This window comes from Melampsora larici-populina (genome assembly GCF_000204055.1).
Source record: "Melampsora larici-populina 98AG31 unplaced genomic scaffold MELLAscaffold_62, whole genome shotgun sequence".
Taxonomy (NCBI): domain Eukaryota; kingdom Fungi; phylum Basidiomycota; class Pucciniomycetes; order Pucciniales; family Melampsoraceae; genus Melampsora; species Melampsora laricis-populina.
Window position 1 is genome coordinate 386,181 of NW_006768826.1, and position 24,219 is coordinate 410,399.

Consider the following 24,219-nt stretch of genomic DNA (forward strand, 5'->3'; position numbering starts at 1 on the left):
TCAATATGTCTGTACCTTCGGCCACTGCTGGAGATAGTCATAGAACTAGTCTACCATCATCGTCATCTATTTCGCCAAACATAACTCGTTCAAAAATGCCACGAACTGATTCATCTCGAACTGAAATTAAACCATCAACTGGTCTCACTTACAATCACGAACGATTGGAGGCAACTGGTGTTAAACCACTCGAAGCGCCTGGTGAGAATTCAAACTATCATCATTGGCAATTCGTGATGGGTACCATCATTCGAGGATCCGCATATGGATACGTTTTACGAGATGTTCAGCCAGATCCTCTTCCGTCTACTGAAGAACACGATAGATGCAAAGTATCTGCTCTATTACTTCGATATGTTGATCAAGCGAACTACGAGTTTTTATCTCCTCACCAAGACGATCCAAAGAGTCAATGGAACGCTTTGCGCGAAGCGCATCAGGATGCGTCATCCGGCTCTATCATGTTCTGGTTAAAGAAGCTCGTGACAGCGAAAATGGGTAATTACGTGTGAAGTTATATTTCTCTGGTGCCTTATCAGTACTCATTATCAAAGGTTCAAGGCGTTTGTGTTGTTTTAGAAGAGCAGTCCTTAGACAACTTCTACTAGTCATTTTATTAGTAGATTATCCTCTTCCAGCTCTGTATAACCCTTGTTGGGTTATAAGTTCTACAACGTGATACAGTCACTTCAACTACAATCTTGAAGGTATTACGTGAAGAGGCAACTCAAAGATCGATGTCATCAGAAACGATCGAGATTGTTTCAGCTGCTAAGAATTCGAGTTTCAAAGAGAAGATTTGGTCACATTGTGGTAAATCGAACCATCTAATCGACGACTGTCGCATTTTGAAATCTCTGATCTATAAGTATAAAGTACTGAAAGCCGAAAAAGCTGAGTCTGAACGTCCAAAGCCGCCTACCAAGAGTGCAATCAAACGTGCGAAAGCGGCGAAATCAGCAGCTTCTAAAGCAGCATCAGCTTCTCTCATCGATTTGGATTCTGATAAATCAATCCATATCAATTCCGAGATTTCAGCAGCAGCAACTGTGAAAGCGACTTCTGGAAAGACGAACAGCTGGCTAGTGGATTCGGGTACTTCACAAATCATGACTCCTGTTTCCAAAATTCTTATCAACAAGAAACCTGACGATACTACGATCAGTCTGGCAAATGGATCTATCGTGAAAGCTACTTCTAAAGGAATGATGGCTTTACCTTTTCATAACTTCGACAACATCAAGTCTCTTTACGTTCCATCGTTATCAGAACCCCTCTTATCAGTTTCTAAACTTGCTGATAAAGACATCTGTTTTCAATCGAACTGGAGTATCTTTTGTTAAGAAATGCAAGGTTTCAGGGGATGTAGTAGCTAGAGGAGAACGCAAAGGAAACTTATACTACCTTAATCATGAGGTAAGTAAAGTAGAATCCTTCGACAAATCTTCAAAAGCTTCTGTCTCTGATGTTGATCTCTGGCATCGACGATTTAATCATCCAGGATACGCTGCTTTAAAAAGAAAATTGTCATTGTTGAAACTGAATGTTGATGAAGCTGAACTTAAGAAGTTACAAACTTGTAACATCTGTATTCAGGGGAAGATGAGACGTAGAAATATGTCGAGTCGGGCAGGTTGGAGATCAAAAAGTCCATTAGCAGTAATTCATTCAGATGTATCATCTTATTCAATTGTATCTCGTCAAGGTTTTAAATATTTTGTAACATTTATTGATGACTTTACGAAATACACTAAAATTTATTTGATGAGAACAAAAGATGAAGTCCTTTCAAAGTTCAAACTGTTTTATAATGAGATGAGTACTAAAGTTGAAGGAATCATTTCAGAATTAAGAACAGAAAATGGAACAGAGTATATAAATTCAGACTTTGCTACATTTTGTGCTGAGAAAGGTATTCTTCAAACAACTGGACCTCCGGATTCGCCTCAATTAAATGGTGTGTCTGAAAGATTTAACAGAACAATAAAAGAGAAAATAAGATGTTGTTTAATTGAATCTAACTTACCAGAAAGATTTTGGGGAGATGCTTTATTATATGCGACAGAGACTTTGAACAACATGCCGACAAGAACGAACGACAAATTTCAAACACCAATTTCATTACTGGGTATTCATGAACGTCAAGAACATACTTTCCACTCGTTTGGATGTCAAGTATGGTTTCATGTCATAAAACCAAATTCGACGCTCAAACCACGAGCACGATCAGCTATTTTTCTTTCGTATTTAATCAATAACGAAGGAGCTATAGTTTGGGATACAGAAAAGAAGTGTGCTTTAAAAGCTACTTCTTTAGTGTTCCTCGACAAAGTCTTCCCTAGACTCCAATCAGAGAATTCTCCCATGCCAAAAGATATTAACATTCTTCCTTGGCCAACACTAGATAGTGAAGAAATTACTTTGACTGATAAGAACATTCAAGTATCAGAAGAAGAACTTCCTACAACAACAATTCCATCTCGTCCTATAAGAGCAAGACGTCAACCTGTTTGATACGGTGAATTTGGAAGAGCGGCCTTCATTGAATCAGTGAAGGATCCGGCAACTTACAAGAAAGCTAAGAAGTCGGTCAACTGGGATCTTTGGAAGTTGGCTGCTGAGGCTGAAATGAAGTCGCTGGTTGGTAAAGAGACTTGGAAATTAGTCCCTCGCCCTGCTAGAAGAAAGATTATTAGATGTAAATGGATCTTTAAAACTAAAAGAAACGTGGATATGTCAATAGATAAACTCAAAGCTCGTCTAGTAGCATTAGGTTTTTCTCAAATAACAGGTGTAGATTTCTCAGAAGTGTTTTCACCGACTAGCCGACAAGAATCAGTAAGATTATTTTTAAGTCTTATGGCTCAAAAAGGTTGGAAAGGCGTCGCTGTGGATATCAAGACTGCATTTTTAAATGGAGATTTAGATGAAGAAATTTACATGGAACAAGCTGAAGGATTTGAAGACAAGGATCATCCGGATTGGGTATACAAAATACTTCGTTCATTATATGGTTTAAAACAGTCTCCACGTCAATGGAATGTTAAATTACATGAATTTCTTCTTTCTATTGGTTACATCAGATCTCAACATGATCCTTCTTTATATTACAAGAAAGACAAAAATGATAACATCAAATCTTTATTAGTAACTCATGTCGATGATATGGCAGCAACTGGAACGGATGAAGAAATCAAAGAATTTCGCAGTTTAATCAGCAAACGTTTTGAAGTTTCTTCCGACAAGCCTCTATTGCATTTCTTATCTTTCAACATTTCAAAAGTAGTTGATCATAAAATCACAATGGATCAAACTCACTACATCTCAAATCTAGAGAAGCAGTTCATGAAGAATAAAAGTAGAGTTTATGATTCACCTAACGACGATAACTTCGAAACTTTGATTCCTTCAAGCGAAGAAGATATGATGACAGAACATCCATATTCGAGTTTGATAGGAGGTCTTTTGTGGGTGGCACAGTGTACGCGTCCGGATGTAGCTTTTGTGGTGAATAGGTTATCGCAATTCCTGAAGAAACCGGCAATAGTTCATTGGAATGCTGCGATGAGAGTTTTAGGTTATTTGGTGAAAACAAAAGAGTCGAAATCGAAAACAGGAGGTAGTGATCTGATTCCAACGGCGTATTCAGATGCGGATTGGGCAGAAGATAGACATGAAAGGAGATCAACAACAGGGTATGTTTTTATGCTAGGAAATGGGCCAATTTCGTGGAGATCAAGAAAACAACGTACAACTTCATTATCTAGTACAGAATCTGAGTATATGGCCATGAGTGATTCGTGTAGAGAAGCAAGGTGGTTAGTCTCATTATTAAATGAATTAAATATCACGAAGGAAAAATATTTTAAATTATGTGTGGATAATGAAGGCGCTGAAGCCCTGGCTCAAAATCCGTCACACCATTCACGAACAAAGCACATTCATACGAGGTTTCATTTTGTTAGGCAGTGTGTTGAGGATGGAATAGTGAAGTTATTTCATGTATCTTCTTCAAAGATGTTAGCGGATATGTTTACTAAAGGTTTATCTAAGGTTTTACTAATAAGGCATAGGTTGGCTTTGAATGTGTTTTAGATATGTTATTAGCACGGGGGGGTGTTATGAATGTCACTAATGTGTTATTGTGTATGACATCATAGTTGTATGCTAATACTATTTCTCTCATTCAATATCCTTATAATCTATTAGCATAGTTATAGTATATATTGTATTTCGTTTTGTTAGATAGGATTGGTTCTTTCTTCACCTTTCCTAATTGTTCTAACATTTCTCTCAAGGTATGTTCTATTACTTTATGCAATAGTACCTTTCCTAATTGTTCTAACATTTCTCTCAAGCTGTGAGAATCAATCTTATCAAGGCATCTACTTGAAGATAAGCTCAAATAGACATTGGACAAAAGGGTCAGGACATTCATGGATGAAATTGGAGAATGAATTCAGATGATGGACTGACAACTAAAGAAGTCAGATCAAGTTCCTAATATTGTATTATCTTGTCGTTTGAAGTTGAGAAGTTGAGAAGTTCAAGTTGAGTGAGATGAAGTGAACTGTAATGTACGGCTTTTACTACATGCCATACCTCTACATACACATGCTGTATTCAAATTTTAAGTCTACAACCTGTCAACTCCACACACGTGATAACAAGAGTTTGAAACATTCACATCACTCACAGATCTCATGCTCCCTCACCCTGGCCTCTACATAGCTCCTCACACACCTCATTAGTTTGGTGGAGTTTACTTACGGCCTCAATCCTGATGAAGCTCAAGTGATGATGTGTACTTTGATTCTAATGCACAGTCTATATATCTCAATGGCTTTCAAATCCCCGACTTTTGTTCCTTTTATTATTTGGCCACTTTCACAGCAGCACCAGTCTAACTTCAAAATCTGGACACAGGTATATATGTATAAACGTAATAGATGATCATATCACCAACTAAAATAAACTACAAAATGTGATTACAGCTGTTTGCATAAAAAATGCCGTCACCCTTTTTTATTTTTCATTTTTTTTAAGTTGCACTAAAAATTACCAACATAGTTCTACATCAAGAGCAGCTGTAGTTGATCATGATGTGCTGAACTTTAAAGGTTGTATGGCATATGTGCAGATCCCCTTTTTTGATCTTGTCCCACCTTTTGACTCGTCTTCACCCCTCTCCGATCACAGACACACCTTCTACCCTCTCCGATTTGGATTACTCACAGTGGGGTAATGTGAGCACGCCGGTTGGACGTTGTTGTCTTGAGGCGGGATGCGGAGTCTAGCCAGAGGGGTTAGAAGTGCTTCAGAATGAAGCTCAAAATACTTTCATGCCCTATTGGTGCCGGGTTGTCCATTGTGATGCTGAGCTTTGGTTGCAACCATACCAAAGGTTGAGAAAGCTTGTGCATTTCGGATACAAAGGCAGCAATACTTGTGATCTTTCAGGATCTTTGGCAAACTTTGCACCCTTGAGAAAGTTGAGTACAGCCTACCACAGCTCTTACGTAGAATCTACATTGGTAATTTTTAGTGCAACTTTGAAAAAATAAAAAAAATAAAAAAGGGCGACGGCGTTTTTTATGCAAACAGCTGTATTAAAAAGATACCACAATGTTGGGTTGTATGTACCATAGGTTGATATATCCATGCTTCTTGGACTTAATAAAAGTGTGAAGAGTCTGGAGATCCCAAAATGCCTACATATTGTTTTCCTGAAAGGCTTGGTGTGATCAGTTCCAGAAGGTGTGTATGACAGAGCCCAGCTTTACCAGGAAGTTTTGTTTATTTGCTTAAAGTCCCTCAAACTTAACCAATTCCCTCACCAAAGTGACTCCTGAGCCCAAGGCTATCAGGCACTGTAGCTATATACTTGTGCTCTGCTCACTCCTTAAGCTTGATGAATTGTCAACTCAGTCTCCGTGTCCTAAGCACATAAACATAATTTGTCCCAAAAGATGAAGTTTTGGTACAAAATTTTCAAGTGGAGACTCGCTCGATTTATTCCGAGAGACCGAGGGGATCTCTTTAGGTTGAATGGATTGGCTATATTTTGGTCAAGTTGGCTTTCCTAAACATCCTTTTCTTCGACTTGAATGCCACACATCTCAAGAAAGGTACTACAAGCACTACACCAAATGTAATCTTTACCGGGCGGTAAAGAAAACTACTGACATAGAAAAGTCCCGAGGCAACAGGAAGAGAGCTAAAAATCTGAAAAAATATGCACCTTGTTCCTAGATGTTGGGGCGTCATGATGAGTATTTTTTTGTATTTTACACACGGATATTGGTTAATGTACTAACAATAAAGGCTGAGAATCATCAAAAACCCACCTGTAACAATACCTGAAATTTGGCCCTTGATTTTGAAGACAGGATTTTGGAATCTTCAAACATCAATACCTTTTGCAGTTCTGAATCCAATCACTCAATTTGAAGTGCATTATAAAGGTGAGGCTTTCCTCTAAATTTTTCATTGAGACATCACATCTGTAGCTGTTCTAAAAAAGATCCTACAGAGCTATTCATGCAGAACTGTTTGAACATATGTAGAGTGTTTAAATGACTAGATAGAACCTTACTAACATTATGAAGTGTGAAGGAGAATAGTTCAGCTTTTGAATGAACCAAAAATCGAGTTATTTGGAGCAGAATTGCAAAAGGTATTGAAGTTTTTAGACCACAAAATATTGTCTTCATACTCATGACCTGAATTTCAAGTATTGTTACATGTGAGTTTTTGATGATTTTCAGCGTTTATTGTTAGTACATAAACCAATATCTGCGTGTAAAATACAAAAAAATACTCATCATGACGCCCCAACATCTAGGAACAAGGTGTATATTTTTTCAGATTTTTAGCTCTCTTCCTGTTGCCTCAAGACTTTTCTATGTCAGTAGTTTTCTTTACCGCCCGGTAAAGATTACATTTGGTGTAGTGAAGGGTACTTCGAAGTGAAATTGTGCTGTCAATGTTTAATAACCTTCCAAAAGCGAGATATCGGCTCCCAACTATTCACATTTGGTATACACTCACTCTCGGATACCGACTGATTCTGAGATTTATGACTGGAATTCCTAATCAAATGCTCAAATAATGAAAACTTTGATTGAAGCAGGTAACACAGAAGGATTTTAGTACGATTTTGAGAACTATGTCAAGACACCTTGTTTGTAATTCTCCGGCAGCCTTTCAGGTGAAGAGTTCACAACTCTAGCAATCGCAGGCTATCAGATTGAATGAAGACAGATACAGATAATATTGTCGTCAGATTTCTTAACTTCACTCTAGTAGGAAATGGTCAGACGTACATATGACTGGTCTGTCCGTAAACCAATGATTGCAAATGAAATCGTGAGCATCTTTATTCCTACAGGCTGAAGATGTTTGATGATAAAAGATGGGATGAACAAAAACAACTTGTGTGATGGGTTGATGAGAAAAGAAAAGTTTTACTGACTGTAATGTTGCGTGTCGTAGTATCCGTAGGTGTAAAATTTTTTTTTGGCACTGGGAGTGGCTTGACCTCCGTAGAAAGTTACAGGCACGCAGCCGTCCATTCTCAAATAATTCACATCTGTAAATTCATTATATGGTTCCGATTCCAATCAGTTTCCAATGTGTATACAAATTTGATAGAGAGAGAATAGGTATGGTGCTTGTGTGATTCCGGCTAAAACTCATAGTTGAAAGGTTTTAGCTTGAATCGGGGCGTAGAGCCCTAGTTGCAATGTAGAAGAGAAACTATACAGGATAGTATCTAGGTGTACATGCAACTTACTAGAAGGTTGATAAAAAGGTCCGCTATGGGGCGGACTAAAAAAGTATTACAAAATATCATAAAAGGGAGAGGAGTGGTGGGACAATTTTAATTTAGATTAATCAACTATCAGGACGATGATAGGAAGATTAAAATAAGGTCTGGTCTCGAGTAAATGAGAATACTATTGATGAGAGGAATGAAGATCTTTAAAATAAAGATAAGAAGTGGGAAGAACAAATAGTTCGAGACCATCCACTTTGAATATAAGTAAATCAAATGGTAAACAGCTCTCATTACTTGGAAGGTAATGAGGGATTTTTAGTAAGATTGCACAGGAGTGCAATCGCGTAAGACGCGAATTTGGCTTTCTAAGAATTCGTCGAGGCTACATCACGTGGCCCCGTAACCTATTCTCGTACCTAGAAGATTTCTCCTAGCACCCAAGAATAGGTATGGTGCTTGTGTGATTCCGGCTAAAACTCATAGTCGAAAGGTTTTAGCTTGAATCGGGGCGTAGAGCCCTAGTTGCAATGTAGAAGAGAAACTATACAGGATAGTATCTAGGTGTACATGCAACTTACTAGAAGGTTAATAAAAAGGTCCGCTTCCACCCACTAGTATAAGAGTATATGATGGGTACTTAAAGAGAAGTTTGATGGAAAAAAGGGAGCCTTTTTAATAAGATGCCAATGAGAGCATATATGTATAGATTTTTACGGGAAAAAATAGTAAAGATAAGAATGCATCTGGCCTATAGGAATAGGTAGATGAATCAGAATCTAGACGAAAAAAGTAGAAAGAAGTAAGCAGGCTTACTAAAGACTAGCAGGACCAGTACGGGATTCACAATTTTGAAACGATAGTCATCAAAACTCTGTCTGATAGAAGAAAGAGGATGAGTTATGCGAAACAGGCTCTCGGGGAGTAAGAGGACTTACAAGAGAGAGATGATCGACCGCAGGGGAAGAAGAATCGAGTAAAGATAGTCATCTAGAGCAAAGCTGGAGATATGACATGAGGCTAGTGACAATTTGAGCAAAAAGGTAATTGCTTACAGAAATGCCAGAGATCGACCACAGGGGAGAATCACAAAAAATCAAATGATAGTCATCATGTCAATCTACAGAAGAGAGAGATGAGTAAATGCGACAAGATTTTTAAAAGTAAGAACTTACAAAAAAAAAATGTGCAGGAACAACCGCAGGGGAAGAGCAAGAGATAGTCATCCAAATGAATCTGAAAAGAAACAAGGATAAGTATGATTGCTAGTAAAGATGAGTAAGAGGACTTACACATCAAAAATGGATCGACCTTAGAGGAGGATAGATAGAGAACATAAAAAGAAAGAAACATGACAACCTAGGAAGGGAGTAGTTCAGTAATTTATAATTCTCGAAAACCATAGACAGTAAGAAGACTTACTAGGCATGGGAAACGGGGTTTTTTTTTTTTTTTTTTTAGTGTTTGAAGACAATAGATGCACCAATGTGAGTACCCATGCGAACATCGAGTGATGCTACGGCAGGCATGGCTAGGAAAGGATGTTCCCGGATGTATGTTTCAAAGGCAGAGGAGGACCATCGGCCGATTGACTTGATAGCATCCTTGCTAAGACCAGCTTGAAATAAGGCTGTAGCACCACCTGCGCGAAGGGAATGACCGGAGCGGGTGTTTTTGAAGTGAGATTTCATCTTTGAATCGAACCAACTGCGAGTAGGATAAGAACCATTCGCCCGAATGAAGAGTAGAGGTTCACAGGGAAACGATTCCTTCAAATCTCTCCAGGCAAGATAGTTGATTATAAGAGACATCGGGTCAGAAGGAGAATGTTTCCGAGCACGGATGTAGATGGGAGAGCCACGACTATATTGATCCGTTTTGTTGTAGGGGAGTAGATATTTAATATAGTTGCGACATTCTGAGATGGAAAGTGATGAGCGTCTGATGAAATTACCAGGGCTTCGGGCGTAGTGGCAGTCAGGAACAACTAGTTCGCCATTACGATGTAGTCCAGCAAAGGCGAAAGATAGAATTGTAGCGAAGAGCAAGTCGTCTAGATCGGTGGCGGCTAAAACAACGGAGTCAATGTCTTCGATAAGCATGGGATTTGCTCTTTTGATGGGTTTAGAAAAGCGTTTCTTGCAACCAATGATTAGACCTCTAACTCTGTCAGACATACGAGCAGTACGAGCGAAGAGGAATTGAGGGCAGCAATAAACTATGCCGGTGAGATAACCGTTGACAGTATCAGGACGGAGTTTACGGCACATAACGGAGCAGTAGCGAAGAAGGGTGATTTCATTAGGAATCGGAGGAGTATTTCGATTGAAGCAGAATTTTTCAAAACTACAATAGGCTGATTGGTATTTTTTGATTGTAACGGTTCTTCTTTTGGCGACGATATCATTTTCAACTTGAAGATCGATGGCTGAGAAGTCAAATGAGGAACTGGTGGAATTCATTAGAAGGAGGAATACCTTGGCGATGGAATTCAGAGGGAAAAGGTAACTCGAAGAATTGAGCTTTCTTGAAGTTGCTACGAATTCTGTCGGTCCTGCCCCTGGAAAGATCGTCGGCAATCTCGTTTCTGAGCCCTTCTAGATGACGGACCTTAATTCGCAAGGAATGTTCCAGCATTAGGTCTACTGCATAACGAAATAGATCATGAGTAATTTCCGAGGGACGATGAGAACTAAATAGATCTGAAACATTAGTGTTGTCAGTAAATATCAGGATCTTTTTAGAACCGAGTTCGGCGCCAATACGAATAGCTGAAACCACGGCGAATAATTCCGCCCAGAAGTTATTCCTGGAAGGTGCAGGAAATATGAGCGAAAAGGCATGGTTCAACTTGACATTCCAGACGCCGGCGCCGTCAGGACGGGCATCGCAGAAGAAAGTGGTTTCTGCTTCGGCTGGTCTCCAGTAAAGGGAATTCACGAGAGAACGGCCGTCCCAGGATTCGAGGCGATTGGCGAGCCAGGTGAAATCGTCACGAATGACGTTGTTTCGGGGAACAAGAGCGTGGCGATGTGATTTGGAGGAGGTTTTTGAATATGCAGCTTGTACTGCAGATCGGCCCATAGGAAAAATGTTGAGGGCCCAAGAGGACCAACCTGTAATCCTCCACCACTCGATGAGAGGGCGGTGATAGGGCATGATGAACTCACAAAGAGCTTTTACTAAAGCAAGACGTTTATCATCGGCAAGGGAGATTGTGAGGTTACGGCAGTCGATCCAATGACCAATAATTTCGAGTTCAAATCCAAAGACCTGTTTGTCCCAGACCCAAGGAACTTTGAGTTCGTCAAACATGAGTAAGAACTTGGCTTGGTTAATAGGGATCTTGTGACCTTTGAACTCGACGAGTTCAGGACCACATAAGCCCCAGGGATTGTCCATATAAGCCGAGAGATCGGTAATGTTGAAGTGATGGAAGGCTATCCAAAGGATAAGGGAGAAGAAAGTGCACCAAATACGGGGAGAACTGGCACACCCAAAATTCAGACATCTATCAACGTGATATAAATCCTGAATTCGAACAATCTGGCGGAATTGCCAATAGGGGTGGACAAAGAGATTTCTGAATGCAGAATCAACGTCAGATTTCCAGATAAGGAATGGCTTGTTTTTGCGGTGATACTTCAGCATAGAAGGGGCAAAATGTGATATACGGTCGAGATCGACATGGACGAGGCCCCTGTCAATAAGGTCATTCATGGAATCCTTACCAAAACTCATATCCGTGACAAGGCGCTTCTTACCCGAGTTTTTGTTAGTGACAATAAAAAGGGGGGAAATTTGCATGCCGCAAATGGGAGTGTGAAAAGCGGCAGAGTACCTGCCCATTTTAATTTCTTTGTCTCGAGCTTTGATGACAATGGCGATATCTTCATCGGAAAGATGGTGATTAGGACGAATAGTAGTTTTCTTTGGGGTTGGACCGCATAGGGGCGGCATGAAGCCGAATTCCAGGGCTTTAATGGCTGAGTTAACTAAATTTTGATTAGGATGTGATGTTAATAATTTGGCAAATAAACGGAGGTTAAAATTATGTTTAACGAAAAAGAGATCCGGACGTCGTTTAACTGCATAGTCGGCAAGTGGATCATCTTTGGGAAGCGGAGGATCAGGAAGAGGAGGGGCGTGGAGTGACCAATCAACAGACGGGGATGAATGAGTGAAAATGTTTGCGTCGAATTCCAGATCACAAAGATATCGTTGAGCACCGATATCGTCATTGATGTTCGCTTCCTCGATGATTTTCTTCACATCCGAGGGCATTGCAGACGTCGTGCAGGTGAGGACATGTGTTAGGAGGCTTGACAAGACACTTGTTGCGATTCCAATTAAAACAGATTTGATCAGCATCAGGAACATTGAAATTGGATTTCTTCTTATATGGTTTCCTGCTACCAGCTGCGGTGTTTTGAGAGGAGGATGGGGCAGGAGTTGTGCGTTTCCTGTTCCTAATTTTTGAGTTGGAAGGAGTCGGACGAGGTTCGTAAGCAGCTTTGGGAGTAGGTTTGGAAATTTCTTGCCTATAAAGGTATTGGCTTTCAAAACCTTTAAGTGCGCGAGCATTGTAGTCACCCCAAGTGATGTTTGGGAGACAAGCAAATTCCAATCGACAAGCTTTATCGTAGGCCATAATATTCTGAAGCGGAATATTGGCTCTACGAGATTTGGTGTGTTCGATAATATTGTCGAAGTATTCTCAAATAGAATCCAAGGCAGGGTGGAAAACGGCCATATAAGCGAACTTAAGAATACCAATGAGGTCTTGGAAAGTGGCGACATTATCCACGGGAATAGGTTTTTGCTGAGGACAAGATGTGAATTGCCAAATTTTATGCAAATCCGTATCGTCAAGTGATTGCGTCCTGGAAATACCGCAAACGTTTTGTTCTGCATTGAGTTGAGCAAGATCAATGAAGGAATATTCGAGAAGGGTTCTAATAAGAGTAGGTGGAAAATTGACGGGTTTGTTCTTGGAAGCATTGTAGTTAGCGCAAGAATCCTTAATGTGTTTTTGATAAAATAGAGAAATTTCTCGAACTTGCATGGCAATTTCAGAAAAATCACTGTTAGCCACTTCAGGGAGATCGATATTGAAAGGATACACCCTTGAAGAGGAGACATCAGTTGATAAGACGGGAGGAGGAACAGGGTTCATGTCGAAAGTCGTGCAAGGATGAGCAGGCATATTTGCACGAATTTGTTGAGATGTCGGATTCGGAAAAATAGGTGGCGGGCTATTATTGGTTCGAAGTGCCACACTAGATTGTCGTGAACTAGATGACGAAGGAATCTTGAAATGTGGATTCCCTGGGGTAGTAAGGCCTCGATTTGATATTTGATGATTGCCAAGCTTGGGATTACCAGTCGTACCTTTTGCGATGGGAGAATGGCGATGGCGATCATCAGGCCCTTTACCTTTATCTCAAAAGCGAGAAGGACCGGGTGAGGGATCCAAACGAGCGGGAGGCTGTCCAGGAGGAGGGGGAGGCGGTGGACCAATCCCAGACGGAATGAACGTGGGAAGGCCAGGAAGTACAGGTCTAGGTGGAGCATTGATAAGACCTGTAGAGGTAGGGGGAGGTTCAGCGTGAAGTAACTCCACAGGGGAATGACCTCGCTTACTCGAAGGAGAGCCAACAGGGGCCTCTTCCGAACCTCTCGGGGAGGGTTCCTTAAGCATAAACCTACCCTTGAGGGTAGGTCTGTCTTTAGGAATGTAGCGCCACGGAACTTGTGGCGGGGGCTCTGAACTGGCAGGCAGGATAAACACTGGGACACCACGAGTGTCGTTGATATCACCTTCACCGGTACCATGAAAAGGTCGACCGGCGCTGAAATCCAGGCCAATGGCAAACCGAGCCACGGCTGAGAAATGGAAGACGAAGTTAGGGTCGTCTCTGGGGATGATCTCGGCAAAAAGATCTCGGAGGTCCTCCATGTTGAGGTTATTGGAACCGTCAGCCTCTTGGTAATCGGTAAGGATTGTATCGATCCGTTGAAACGTTTGAAAAACATTGTTTGAGACGTTTGACATAGTAATGGAACGGTAAAGATACAATTTTAATTTAGATTAATCAACTATCAGGACAATGATAGGAAGATTAAAATAAGGTCTGGTCTCGAGTAAATGAGAATACTATTGATGAGAGGAATGAAGATCTTTAAAATAAAGATGAGAAGTGGGAAGAACAAATAGTTCGAGACCATCCACTTTGAATATAAGTAAATCAAATGGTAAACAGCTCTCATTACTTGGAAGGTAATGAGGGATTTTTAGTAAGATTGCACAGGAGTGCAATCGCGTAAGACGCGAATTTGGCTTTCTAAGAATTTGTCGAGGCTACATCACGTGGCCCCGTAACCTATTCTCGTACCTAGAAGATTTCTCCTAGCACCCATTTTTTGTCTAACTTACAATGACATTGGTCAAGATCACACTTGTAACTTTCATTCCCTATTGTATCCACATTACACTCTACAGACAAAAAGAAAAAGATTATCAGAACATATTTATGTATGAGAGACTTGTAAAAAGGAAAACAGATTTACTTGCGTAGATGGAGCCCTGAAGGGTGGTTTTGATCTTGAATGCACCAGTACAATCAATCTTCCTAGCAGCATTGACTGGGTTGAGGTCAACAAATAAAAACATTGTGATCAACATCACACTAGTGGTGAGATAATTCTTCAAGGACATATTGATGTAAGTGACAATTGAGGAAGTTGCTTGGGAAAGTACTCCATCAAATCGAAGCCTCCTTAAATAGCCTTGGATTGGCTTTATTTGTGTTGCGGTCTTGGAAAACCACATGGCTTTGAAGGGAGGCAAACGCCAACCACAGCCAAATTCATGACGCCACTTATAATCCAACGTCACAGTTCATCATGGTCCACATATTTGGTAAATTAGAGCATCCGACTTGGAGACCGGAGAAATTTGGCAAAAGTGGGTGAAACGGCAAAGTGGGAAACACCAGGACCTTATTGCTCGTTATCGCCATCATCGCCACTTGTTTACCCTCGAAATCAAAAAAAAATCAAAGTCCCCTTAGAGCATCCACAGTGGTGGGCTCCAAATCGGGGCTCCAAATCGAGCGAATTCAAATTTGGTGGGGCCCCAAATCAATCCGGATGCAGTCGTTCGGACTTCAAAAGTGTAGATTCTATGTGTTTACACACACTTTGAGATTGGTACGCGTGAGCTTACATGTGTGAGGTATGGGATTGAACAAGTGCGGGAATTTGGAGCCCAGCTTTTTGTTGCCAAATATGTAGCCCAAAGCTCGAAATTTGAAGCCGGCTACAAAAAAATTTGGCGATGGGGACTGCCATTGCACCAAAAAATCGGGGCTCAGTCACCAAATTTGGCGATAGCCCCGATTTGGAGCCCACCACTGTGGATGCTCTTAGCCCTATCGTATATACTCTTGGTACAGGCCATATACACACGGCTTCACACATCCACTTCAATCACCTCGTCGCCATCATCGACTTGTTCACACCAGAATTCGCAGTCTTCACAATCCTCATAATCAAATCACCTTCCAAAGCGGCTAAATCTGATCGATCGGAACTCAAACTTGCCTGTTTCAATAGAGCAGAGAATCGATGCTCAAGGTAACATCTTGGCGAAGCTCAAGTGCCTGCTAGTGACCTTGAAGTGTGACTTATACAATAACGATTAACAACAAGATACTCTCGCCGATAACAATCAACAAGATACTCTCACTCCAGCCATGAAGACTCCTACTGCTTAACACATGATCACTACTCAACAACCAAATCAACTTGAATCTGAATCGATTCATCATCATCGATTAACTTCAGATCCAAATTAAATTCATACTCTTAATGAATCTAAAATTATCATCAATCCCAACAATCAACCTATCCTTCAATCGATCATCACTCCTAACAATCAAGCCCCAACTCCAAATTCACATACTACCTTTGCACCTCCTACTCGTGGTTCAAGTACCAAAAGTATTTTCCTTGCATCTATGGACACTGACACATTGCTGATCAAATCCTGGATCTCTAAATGTTTGCTCGTTAGGTAAACCGATCAATAAACGAAATCATAAACAAAATGATCTTAAATTGAATCTTACAGCTTGGACTTCAACTAATACAAAAGATAATATTCCGTGGTTGGTTTGTTTGAAATCATCCTGAATGACTGTCAATATTTGTTTTAGTAGTAGTATGTCTGATTGTGATTGTAGACAAGGCAAGAAATCGGATGGTTTGTTTGTTTTAATCAAATCATCAATGAATTCTAGTACTGATTATGAAGGAATTCAGATGTAGGATTGATCTCAAGTTGAATTATAGTTTCTTTTCTTGTCTTGTGTCTCATTTTCTTTATTCATATTTTCCATAAGCCTGTAAGTATATCTACCAATTGATATGTAAAGATTGTAATGTTTCTTTCTTGTCTTGTATCTTGCTTCTGTTTTATTGAGTTCTATTAAGTTGAGGATCAAATGACAAAAATATGTTTTTTTTGAGAGATGCCCCATCTCTTTTCTTTTCTAAGAAACAGATGACATGACATGAGACTTCTATTTGATGCAAAATTGCATTCCAAGGGCTCTGGTATACCGCAACCAAAACCAAAATGTTATTAGCCATCATGTCCTTGTGAATTACTGTGCTGCACGGGGAAAATAAATGGGGCTATGTAGATTGTTGAATATGTGATGGGTGTAATTTGATAATCCCTGGCATGAGAGGAAAAAATGAGCCCTTTTTTAAGGCATTTGGATTACAAGTGAAAAAGGTAATAACCACTGTGTCCTTAAAACTCATTATGTGAAATAGTACGGGACAGCAACAATAAACATGGCCACGGGGATTGCTAAATATGTGGTGAGTGTGATGTAATAGTACATTCATATTTTGCTAACCTTTGCAAAGAAAATGAGCCCTTTTTATAGGCATTTGTATGATAATTGAAAATGTTATCAACAATTGTGTCCTTAAAACTCAGCATATGGAATGGTACTGGCCAGGGAAGATAAACAAGGCTCTGTAGATTGTTACATGTGTGATGGGTCTGATATAATTGTCAATTCACAAAGCCCTAGCACAAGCAGAAAAAATGAACCCTTTTTCAAGGAATTTGGATTACAATTGAACAAGTTATCAACAACTGTGTCCTTGAAACTCATCATGCAAAATAGTACTGGAAGGAGAAGGCAGATGTGGCTACAGGGATTGCTAAATAAGTGGTGAGTGGAATGTGACAGTGCAGGCCTATATTTGTAGCATGTGCGGAAAAAATGAGCCATCTTTTAAGAGATTTGAATTACAATTGAACAAGTTATCAACAACTGTGTCCTCAAAACTCACAATGCAAAATAGTACTGGACGGGGGGCATAAATGTGGCTATGTGAAATACTACATATATGGTAGGTGTGATTTAATAATGCAGTCATATATTTCTAACATGTGCGGAAAAAATGAGCCATTTTTTAAGGTTTTTTGATTACAACTGAAAAAGTTATTAACAATTGTGTTCTTGGGAGTCATAATGGGGAAATAATGCTGAATAGTGGAGATAAATGTGGCTATGAATATTACTACATATGTGGTGAGTGCAATATGATAGTAAATGAATGAAGCCCTATTATGGGCGGAGAAAATGACTCACTTTCCAGGCATTTTCCCCAGAAACTGAGAAAGTTATGGGAAATCTCATCAACTTTACTCAAAAGAAGCAGTTGTGTGGTGCTTGCACATATCACTTGGTGTCACACTTCTGGGTCAAGATGATGAGATTTTTCATACCTTTCTCAGTTTTGGGACAAATTGCTTGGAAAGTGGGTCATTTTTTCCGCCCATGCTAGGGATTCATGAATCTACTATCATATCACACTCCCCACATGTTTAGAAATTTTTATAGCCACAGTTATCTTCACTGTTCAGCATTATCTCCCCATTATGACTTGCGGGTACACAATTGTTGATAACTTTTTCAATTGTAATCAAAAATCCTTGAAAAATGGCTCATCCTTTCCGCACATATTAGTAAAATATGAATGCACTAACATCACACTTACCATATATGTAGTAATTCACATAGCTGTATATATACCCCCCGTCCAGTACTATCTTGCATTGTGAGTTGCAAGGACACGGTTGTTGATAACTTGTTCAATTGTAATCCAAATCCCTTAAAAAATGGACAATATTTTCGGCACATGTTAGAGTGAATTACACTCACCGCTTATGTAGCAATCCCCGTAGCCGCATCTGCCTTCTCCGTCCAGTACTATTTTGCATGATGAGTTTCAAGGACACAATTTTTAACAACTTTTTCAATTGTAATCCAAATGTCTTGGAAGAGAGCTCATTTTTTTGTGCATGCTGGGGCATTAATGAAATACCACCAGACCACCCCATCACAAATTCAACAATCTACATAGTCTCATTTATCTTCACCGTCCAGCACAGTGAATTCAAGGACATGATCACTAATAAGCTTGTGGTTTTTGGTCAACATGGCCAAATAAAAGGTCAAATGGTCCATCAATATTAGGGCTTTCCGATGATACCATCAAAAATCACTTCCAAATAGTGTGATCTTTATATTTACCATATATGTCTTGCCCGCTCAGCCTCAGTACTCTTGCTGCCAAGGTTTATTTTCATTGATATATTTGGTTAAATGTGCCTCAAAGCTTTTCTGATATATACACAGGCTATTTATATCTCAAATATACTATCCTGACTGGAATTTAAGCAAATCTTTTGAAATTATCAGGTGCAAAGTTATAATCCTGCTGTCATACTCCTCACATTACACACTCTTTTAGTTTTTTTGTTCCTGAGACTTTTACAAAACAAATCTTCTTTCACAATAATTCTCATTCAAGCATAGTAGATAAATATATTACATTACATATACTTATCACCATAGAATCCTAACCTATGAAGTGACAAACTCAACACTCTCTCGATGGCACTCAATACTGTTTGGTTTATAATTTCTTCCTCATCTTCAATGCAAAGCAAAAAATCACTCATCAAATAAGTCACCCTCTTCAAGGTCACTAGTGAGTACTTGAACTTTGCCAAGATTTCATCTTGGGCATTGATTCTTTGCTCCATCAAAAACCGGCAAGTTTGAGTTTTGATCAATTAGATTTAGCAACTTTGGAAGGTGATTTAATTGTGAGGATTGTGAGATCTTAATGACTGAATTGTACCACCTATTGTATGGCCTGATCGATGTGCTGTATGTGTAAGTGAAAGTAATTCATATGTAAGGAAGGATACATCAATTAAAGATGGATTTCATGGATCAATTTGAGAAACAATAGATACTAGGCTGCTAAATGAACAGGTTGAGAATATCAAATAGCAGTGATACTATTGAATGAATCTTTGATATCTTTTATTGACAAATCCAAAGATCTTGAGCTCAAGTTTGAGGTTCTGATTGATTTTTTGGTTCATTTTTGATTACATCTTTTGATTCATTCATGACTTGATCATTTTAATTTCAATATGGTGATTGATTAGTTTGGTTTGGATTTGAATTTGAATGATGATTTGGTGTTTATGAAACATTTTGATTCCAAGATTGTAAAGTATTTAATAATCATCTTGATTGATTGCAGTTTCAAATTGATTTGAAAGTTGAAAATGATATCCTTCTACTGTTAATCTTTTCATTTGTTTGATAGGTAGATTGGACACCCGAAATTTACTGTAGTTATTAAATATGCTAATAAAGCAATGAAAATAATAATGGATGTGATAAGATCAAAAAATCTAAAGATGGTGTTAGTTTTGATAAAGTGTCTAAGTAATTTGATGTGATTTGATGTATCAGGATATCCACAGTCTAGTAAGATCTTTCCTTAATTGATTTATAGTAAGTAAGAGAATGATCAATTTGAATCCTGAGTTCCTATTGATGGTGTAATTTTGATTCTCATCTTCTTGTTGTTGTTGTTGTGGTGGTGGTTATGGTTGATGGTTCTGATTGAATTGTGAAGTGATTGTGACTTGTGAGTTGGTTGTGGGTTCTAACTTCTTGTTCCTTAAGGCCTGGCGCTACCTTAACCTACCTTAAGGGGTATATACAATAGGGGACTTTGATTTTTTTTTGCAATTTTGAGGTCAATCAAGCAGCGATGGTGGCGATAACGAGCAATAACGAGCAATAGGGCATAGCACTGTCTAGAGCAGTTGTACAGCTACACTGTATAGACTGCTCTACATAGCTGGACAGGTAGTCCTGCGGTGGAAACACCGGTGGAGGGGAAGTATCCCAAAGACGACATAGGAAGGTGGCTTGGATGTAGAAACATACAGTGCACAATTGGAAGCTCGCCCTCTCTGCGCGGCCGTGTCCGCACTGCCGCAGGACGAGAGCTTTGTTAAGCTAACTCACTTCCAGAGATCGCGTCCTACATAGAAGTTGACCTTGATAATGCGTAAACAGAGGAAGGATAAAAGCCAAATAACTGCTTTTCCGTGTCCGTTGCAGAATGATGACTTGTGGATGAGCTGAGATGAGCTGGCGTCATGGGATGTCAAGCTATGAGATGGCCTTGAGTTGTGAGGTCAGACACCAGTGTGAAGTGGCAATCTGTGGCAAGACAAACAATACCTGCAAGTGTTCAGGGAGTGCAGAAATTCTGGGCTGAAGGGACTTAGTTACTTATGGGCACATAGATTTTTCCAAACACTGTTTTCTGAACATTAATGTTTGGAAATTGTTTTGTTCGGAAAATTGTATCTTTCCCAAATATTCTTCATTTTTACATACATTCTAATTTTTTGAAAGTTTGCAAAAAATACAGTTGGAAAAAATTGCAATAGATGGATACCCCAAGCTTGCGACGGTATGCATCAGTCCATTGCAAGATGGTGGGTAAGGTTGATCATCTAGAGTGCGAGCTTACAAAAGCCACGGTACTGGTACCCGGGGCTTTTGACTCAAGAGAAGTGAGAAGGTCTGTGTGGTAATACAGATATTGAGTTAAAAATTCTTAACTCATTGCCACCTCCTCTGTCTTCTCTCATTCCTAGATTAGCAACCTTTTCATCTTGAGTTGTCTTACAACTCTTTTCAGTTAATTTCTTTTTTGCATCTAATCAATAACAAATGGTCCACGAGCACAGTGGAAGAAAATTTTACGGAGTTTACAAAAAGTTTCATTCAGATTTAGCAGCAAAACAAGAACAAGCACGAAAGGAAGAACAAGCAGAAAAGGAACGAATACAGGCTGAACAAAGAGCATTAAGAGCAGCTTTGAGAGGAGCAATAAGTATTCAAGAGACTATGAGATCAAATAAGAAAATGGATCAAGAGGAGGATCATGAATTTGAAGAGAGGAATGAGGAAGATCAAGGTGGTATTGGAGAGTTTGATGGTTATGATGAAGAAGAAGATGGGTTTGGAAGTCATATGAATGAGGATGAGAATGGTGGTCAGGGTGATTAATTTGTTGATGATCTAGAAGATGATGAAGATGAAAATCAAGATGAAGTTGGAAAGAAAACAATCAGGGTCAAATTCAATTGGAAGACTCCATCAAATGAAAACATTCAAAACGGACCTGGAAATGATGATGATTGATCGAGTGCAACTGAGAACCTGATTGACAGAACTAATGGTAAGTTATTATTCCCACTAAAGATATTCATAATTTCTTGTTACCCATGTAGCTGCCGTAGGCACCGGGCTTTGTCAGTGACTAGTATCACTTGACGATTCCAGGAGTTGATTGAAATCACTTACTGAGAATATTCCCTAGATGGAAGAGGCTGCCAGAGGCGCCATGGGTCAGACCAATAAATATCTTGAATATTATTGGATCCATAACTGATATGATGTTACCCAAAATGGGACAATTTGTTTGAAAAACAGTCACAAATGTGGGAAAGCAGAAAGCAAAATCCAATACGAGATACGCTATGTTGGAAGAACTAGCTAAAGCTGTGGAGAATAGTTCCTCAAAGGAGGTGAAGCAGATGGCGAAAAAGTTCTTTGATCAACATGGAGAAAGGCACAAAGGTGGTTTGTCGGTGGTGCAACCTCCCCCACCTCATCGAGGTTCTGGTAGAACTGAGAATGGAGAGAGTGTTAGTAAGAAAGTGAATGAGAAAAGGGGAAAGAGGAATGAGGAGAAGAAGAAAATGGATCCAAGAGATGGTGATGAATCTTTGGATGGGAGTGAAGATGGAAAGAAGAAGAAAAGAAAGAAAAAGAAGAGGAAAGCCTCACCTCCTTCATCTCCCTCCTCATCGGACTCAGATTTGAAATCAAAAACCTCGTCAAAAGCGTCTTCATCATCAGCTGAAGACGAGAGTGATTCATTTCATGAGAAGTCCATTTTAAAAAAGAAGTTGAAATTTAAGAAAAAGAAACCAAAGTCTCATGACTTACCATCGCTACCAAAGAAATGGAGCAAAGCGTTTAAGGAGTTTAAAGATCATGTCCCGATTATGATTTTTGATTGGTCTTATCTAGAATTATATGACACATCAACAAGTAGTTCGGGGTCAAAGAAAAAGAAGTAAAAATTGAAAGTTTCAGAAGTAGAATTGGAAAGACAACTCACCTTTGGCGATTTCATAGAAATGTGTGATTTGGAAACTAGATATGCAAGGGAGTTGTATAAACTTGATGAGTATGCAAATCCTGTTGATGAACATAAAGTTATTGTGACTGAATTAAAGAGGAAGTATAATTGTTGGATGGTGGCCCTGAGGTATCATTTGGCGATTAGAGCTTACATATTTCAACCGAGAACTACTGAAGATGATGTTGTGTACTACCGGAAGGCAAAGATGAGGAGGTGGTGGAATCAGCAAGATGGGCTATGGAATTAGCTGGAGATTTAATGTATACGGACAACCCCTATGCTCCGGGACACCCAAAGCATGGGTTCAACTTCATATCGGGGAAGCAGGTAGTGACTGGGCTAAATCATGGTCCGATAGCTTCAACTTCGAGTAAACCAATGGAAAGTAGAGCAAATCATGGAGATTTGAACACTCATGGTGGTGGTGCGAATAATTTTAGGGGAAAGAGAGGTGGTAATCGGATCTATCATAACAATAATGTTAAACAAAACAATGGCCCAATGAGAGGTAATAAGAATTACACTCACAATTTCATGAACCACTTTAGATCTCAAAATCAATTTGGCCATGATGCCAACCAATTCCAGAACCCCCAATATCAATCTTTTGCTTCTTATCCAATAAATCAACAAGTCGTGGACCCACAGCTGTTGAGACCGAATCAGCAATTTAGTCAGAATGCAACGAATGAAAACGCCCAACAAGGTACTTTTCAAAGTACGAGTAATTACAAGACTTACAATAAGAATGCTGGAGTAGGTGGTGGGCAGGAGAATGTTGCTGCTACTAATAGGTGAGCATCTTCTTTCTTTTTCAAAAATTTGAAGATGAATAAGGTGTTAATAAGGTTTCTCTTTGATAAAACTTGCTGTGTTGAATATGAAATGATGACGATTGGAACTGATCCAATAATGTCTCGGGCTGATGTGGGATGATTTGGTTGGAATGAATTTGTCTGGAACTTGTTGAAAAATTTCTTTGTGTTATTGGCTTTATTTTGTAAATTGGTACGCTTTAGAAATAAAGATTAATATTGTTATAACCCAAGTTGTGGTAATAAAAGACAAATTTAGTAACTTAACTTCTGATTGTTTGAACACAGTGAAGTGAGAAAAGAGAGAGTGATAACCGCAGAGTAATTACAATAAGTGAGGTAAGGAAAGGTAGGGAAGTTGTTGAAGAAAACCAGAGATTGGAGATCGAAAGTTCAAGTGAAGAAGATGAGTCAGGGAACGAGAGACCGGAACCATTGCCACTCTGGAGAAGGAAGATCTTGGCAATACCTGTTAAACAAGCATGGCCAGCAGAAGTTAAGAGTCAGAAGAAGATTGGAGAATGGGAAGCATTAATGATAGAGGCAGGATTGGAAAGAGAGGTACAATATATTGTGAAAGGCTTTACAGAAGGTTTCTGTCTTGGTATTGCGCAACATAAAGTGGGTAATAAAAGGTGGTATACCCCGCCTAATCATAAATCAGCTTCATTAGCAAGAGAACAAATTGAAAAAACGATAAGGTCTGATTTTAAAGAAGGAAGACTGGCTGGCCCTTTTCCTCACAAGGAATTGTATAAGGAATATGGGTTTTTCATGTCAAATCTGATGGGGAGTGCTGAGAACGGGGATGGATCAATTAGGTTAATTAATGATTTATCATATCCTAAGAATGAAGAAGGAATTCCATCAGTGAATTCTTTTGTAGACAAGAAGAATTTCAAAACTTACCGGGATGACATACATAGACAAAAATACATACCACTTTACAACTTAGTAGGTGGTGAAGAAGTTGAGTGTTGGTGAAGTCGAGTTGAATAA

At 39.4% G+C, this 24,219-nt stretch overlaps 3 protein-coding genes across 3 annotated transcripts; 2 read left to right on the top strand and 1 right to left on the bottom strand.

Moving 5' to 3' along the window:
- Nucleotides 1–5: 5 nt before the first annotated feature.
- MELLADRAFT_112187 (uncharacterized protein) lies at nucleotides 6–2,514 on the top strand (the record flags this gene model as incomplete). Its single annotated transcript, XM_007416594.1, has 2 exons — nucleotides 6–408; nucleotides 2,177–2,514. The coding sequence occupies 2 exons, from the start codon at nucleotides 6–8 to the stop codon at nucleotides 2,512–2,514; spliced, it is 741 nt and encodes a 246-aa protein (XP_007416656.1).
- A 4,713-nt stretch (nucleotides 2,515–7,227) lies between these two features.
- MELLADRAFT_123852 (uncharacterized protein) lies at nucleotides 7,228–14,495 on the bottom strand (the record flags this gene model as incomplete). The annotated part of the gene is made up of 5 exons (XM_007416615.1): nucleotides 7,228–7,241; nucleotides 7,326–7,391; nucleotides 7,475–7,591; nucleotides 14,214–14,273; nucleotides 14,348–14,495. 5 exons carry the CDS (start codon nucleotides 14,493–14,495, stop codon nucleotides 7,228–7,230), a joined length of 405 nt encoding a protein of 134 aa, XP_007416677.1.
- A 6,392-nt stretch (nucleotides 14,496–20,887) lies between these two features.
- Nucleotides 20,888–21,771, top strand: MELLADRAFT_57704 (uncharacterized protein; the record flags this gene model as incomplete). Its single annotated transcript, XM_007416595.1, has 3 exons — nucleotides 20,888–21,273; nucleotides 21,377–21,485; nucleotides 21,559–21,771. One exon carries the CDS (start codon nucleotides 20,923–20,925, stop codon nucleotides 21,259–21,261), a length of 339 nt encoding a protein of 112 aa, XP_007416657.1.
- Nucleotides 21,772–24,219: the final 2,448 nt, after the last annotated feature.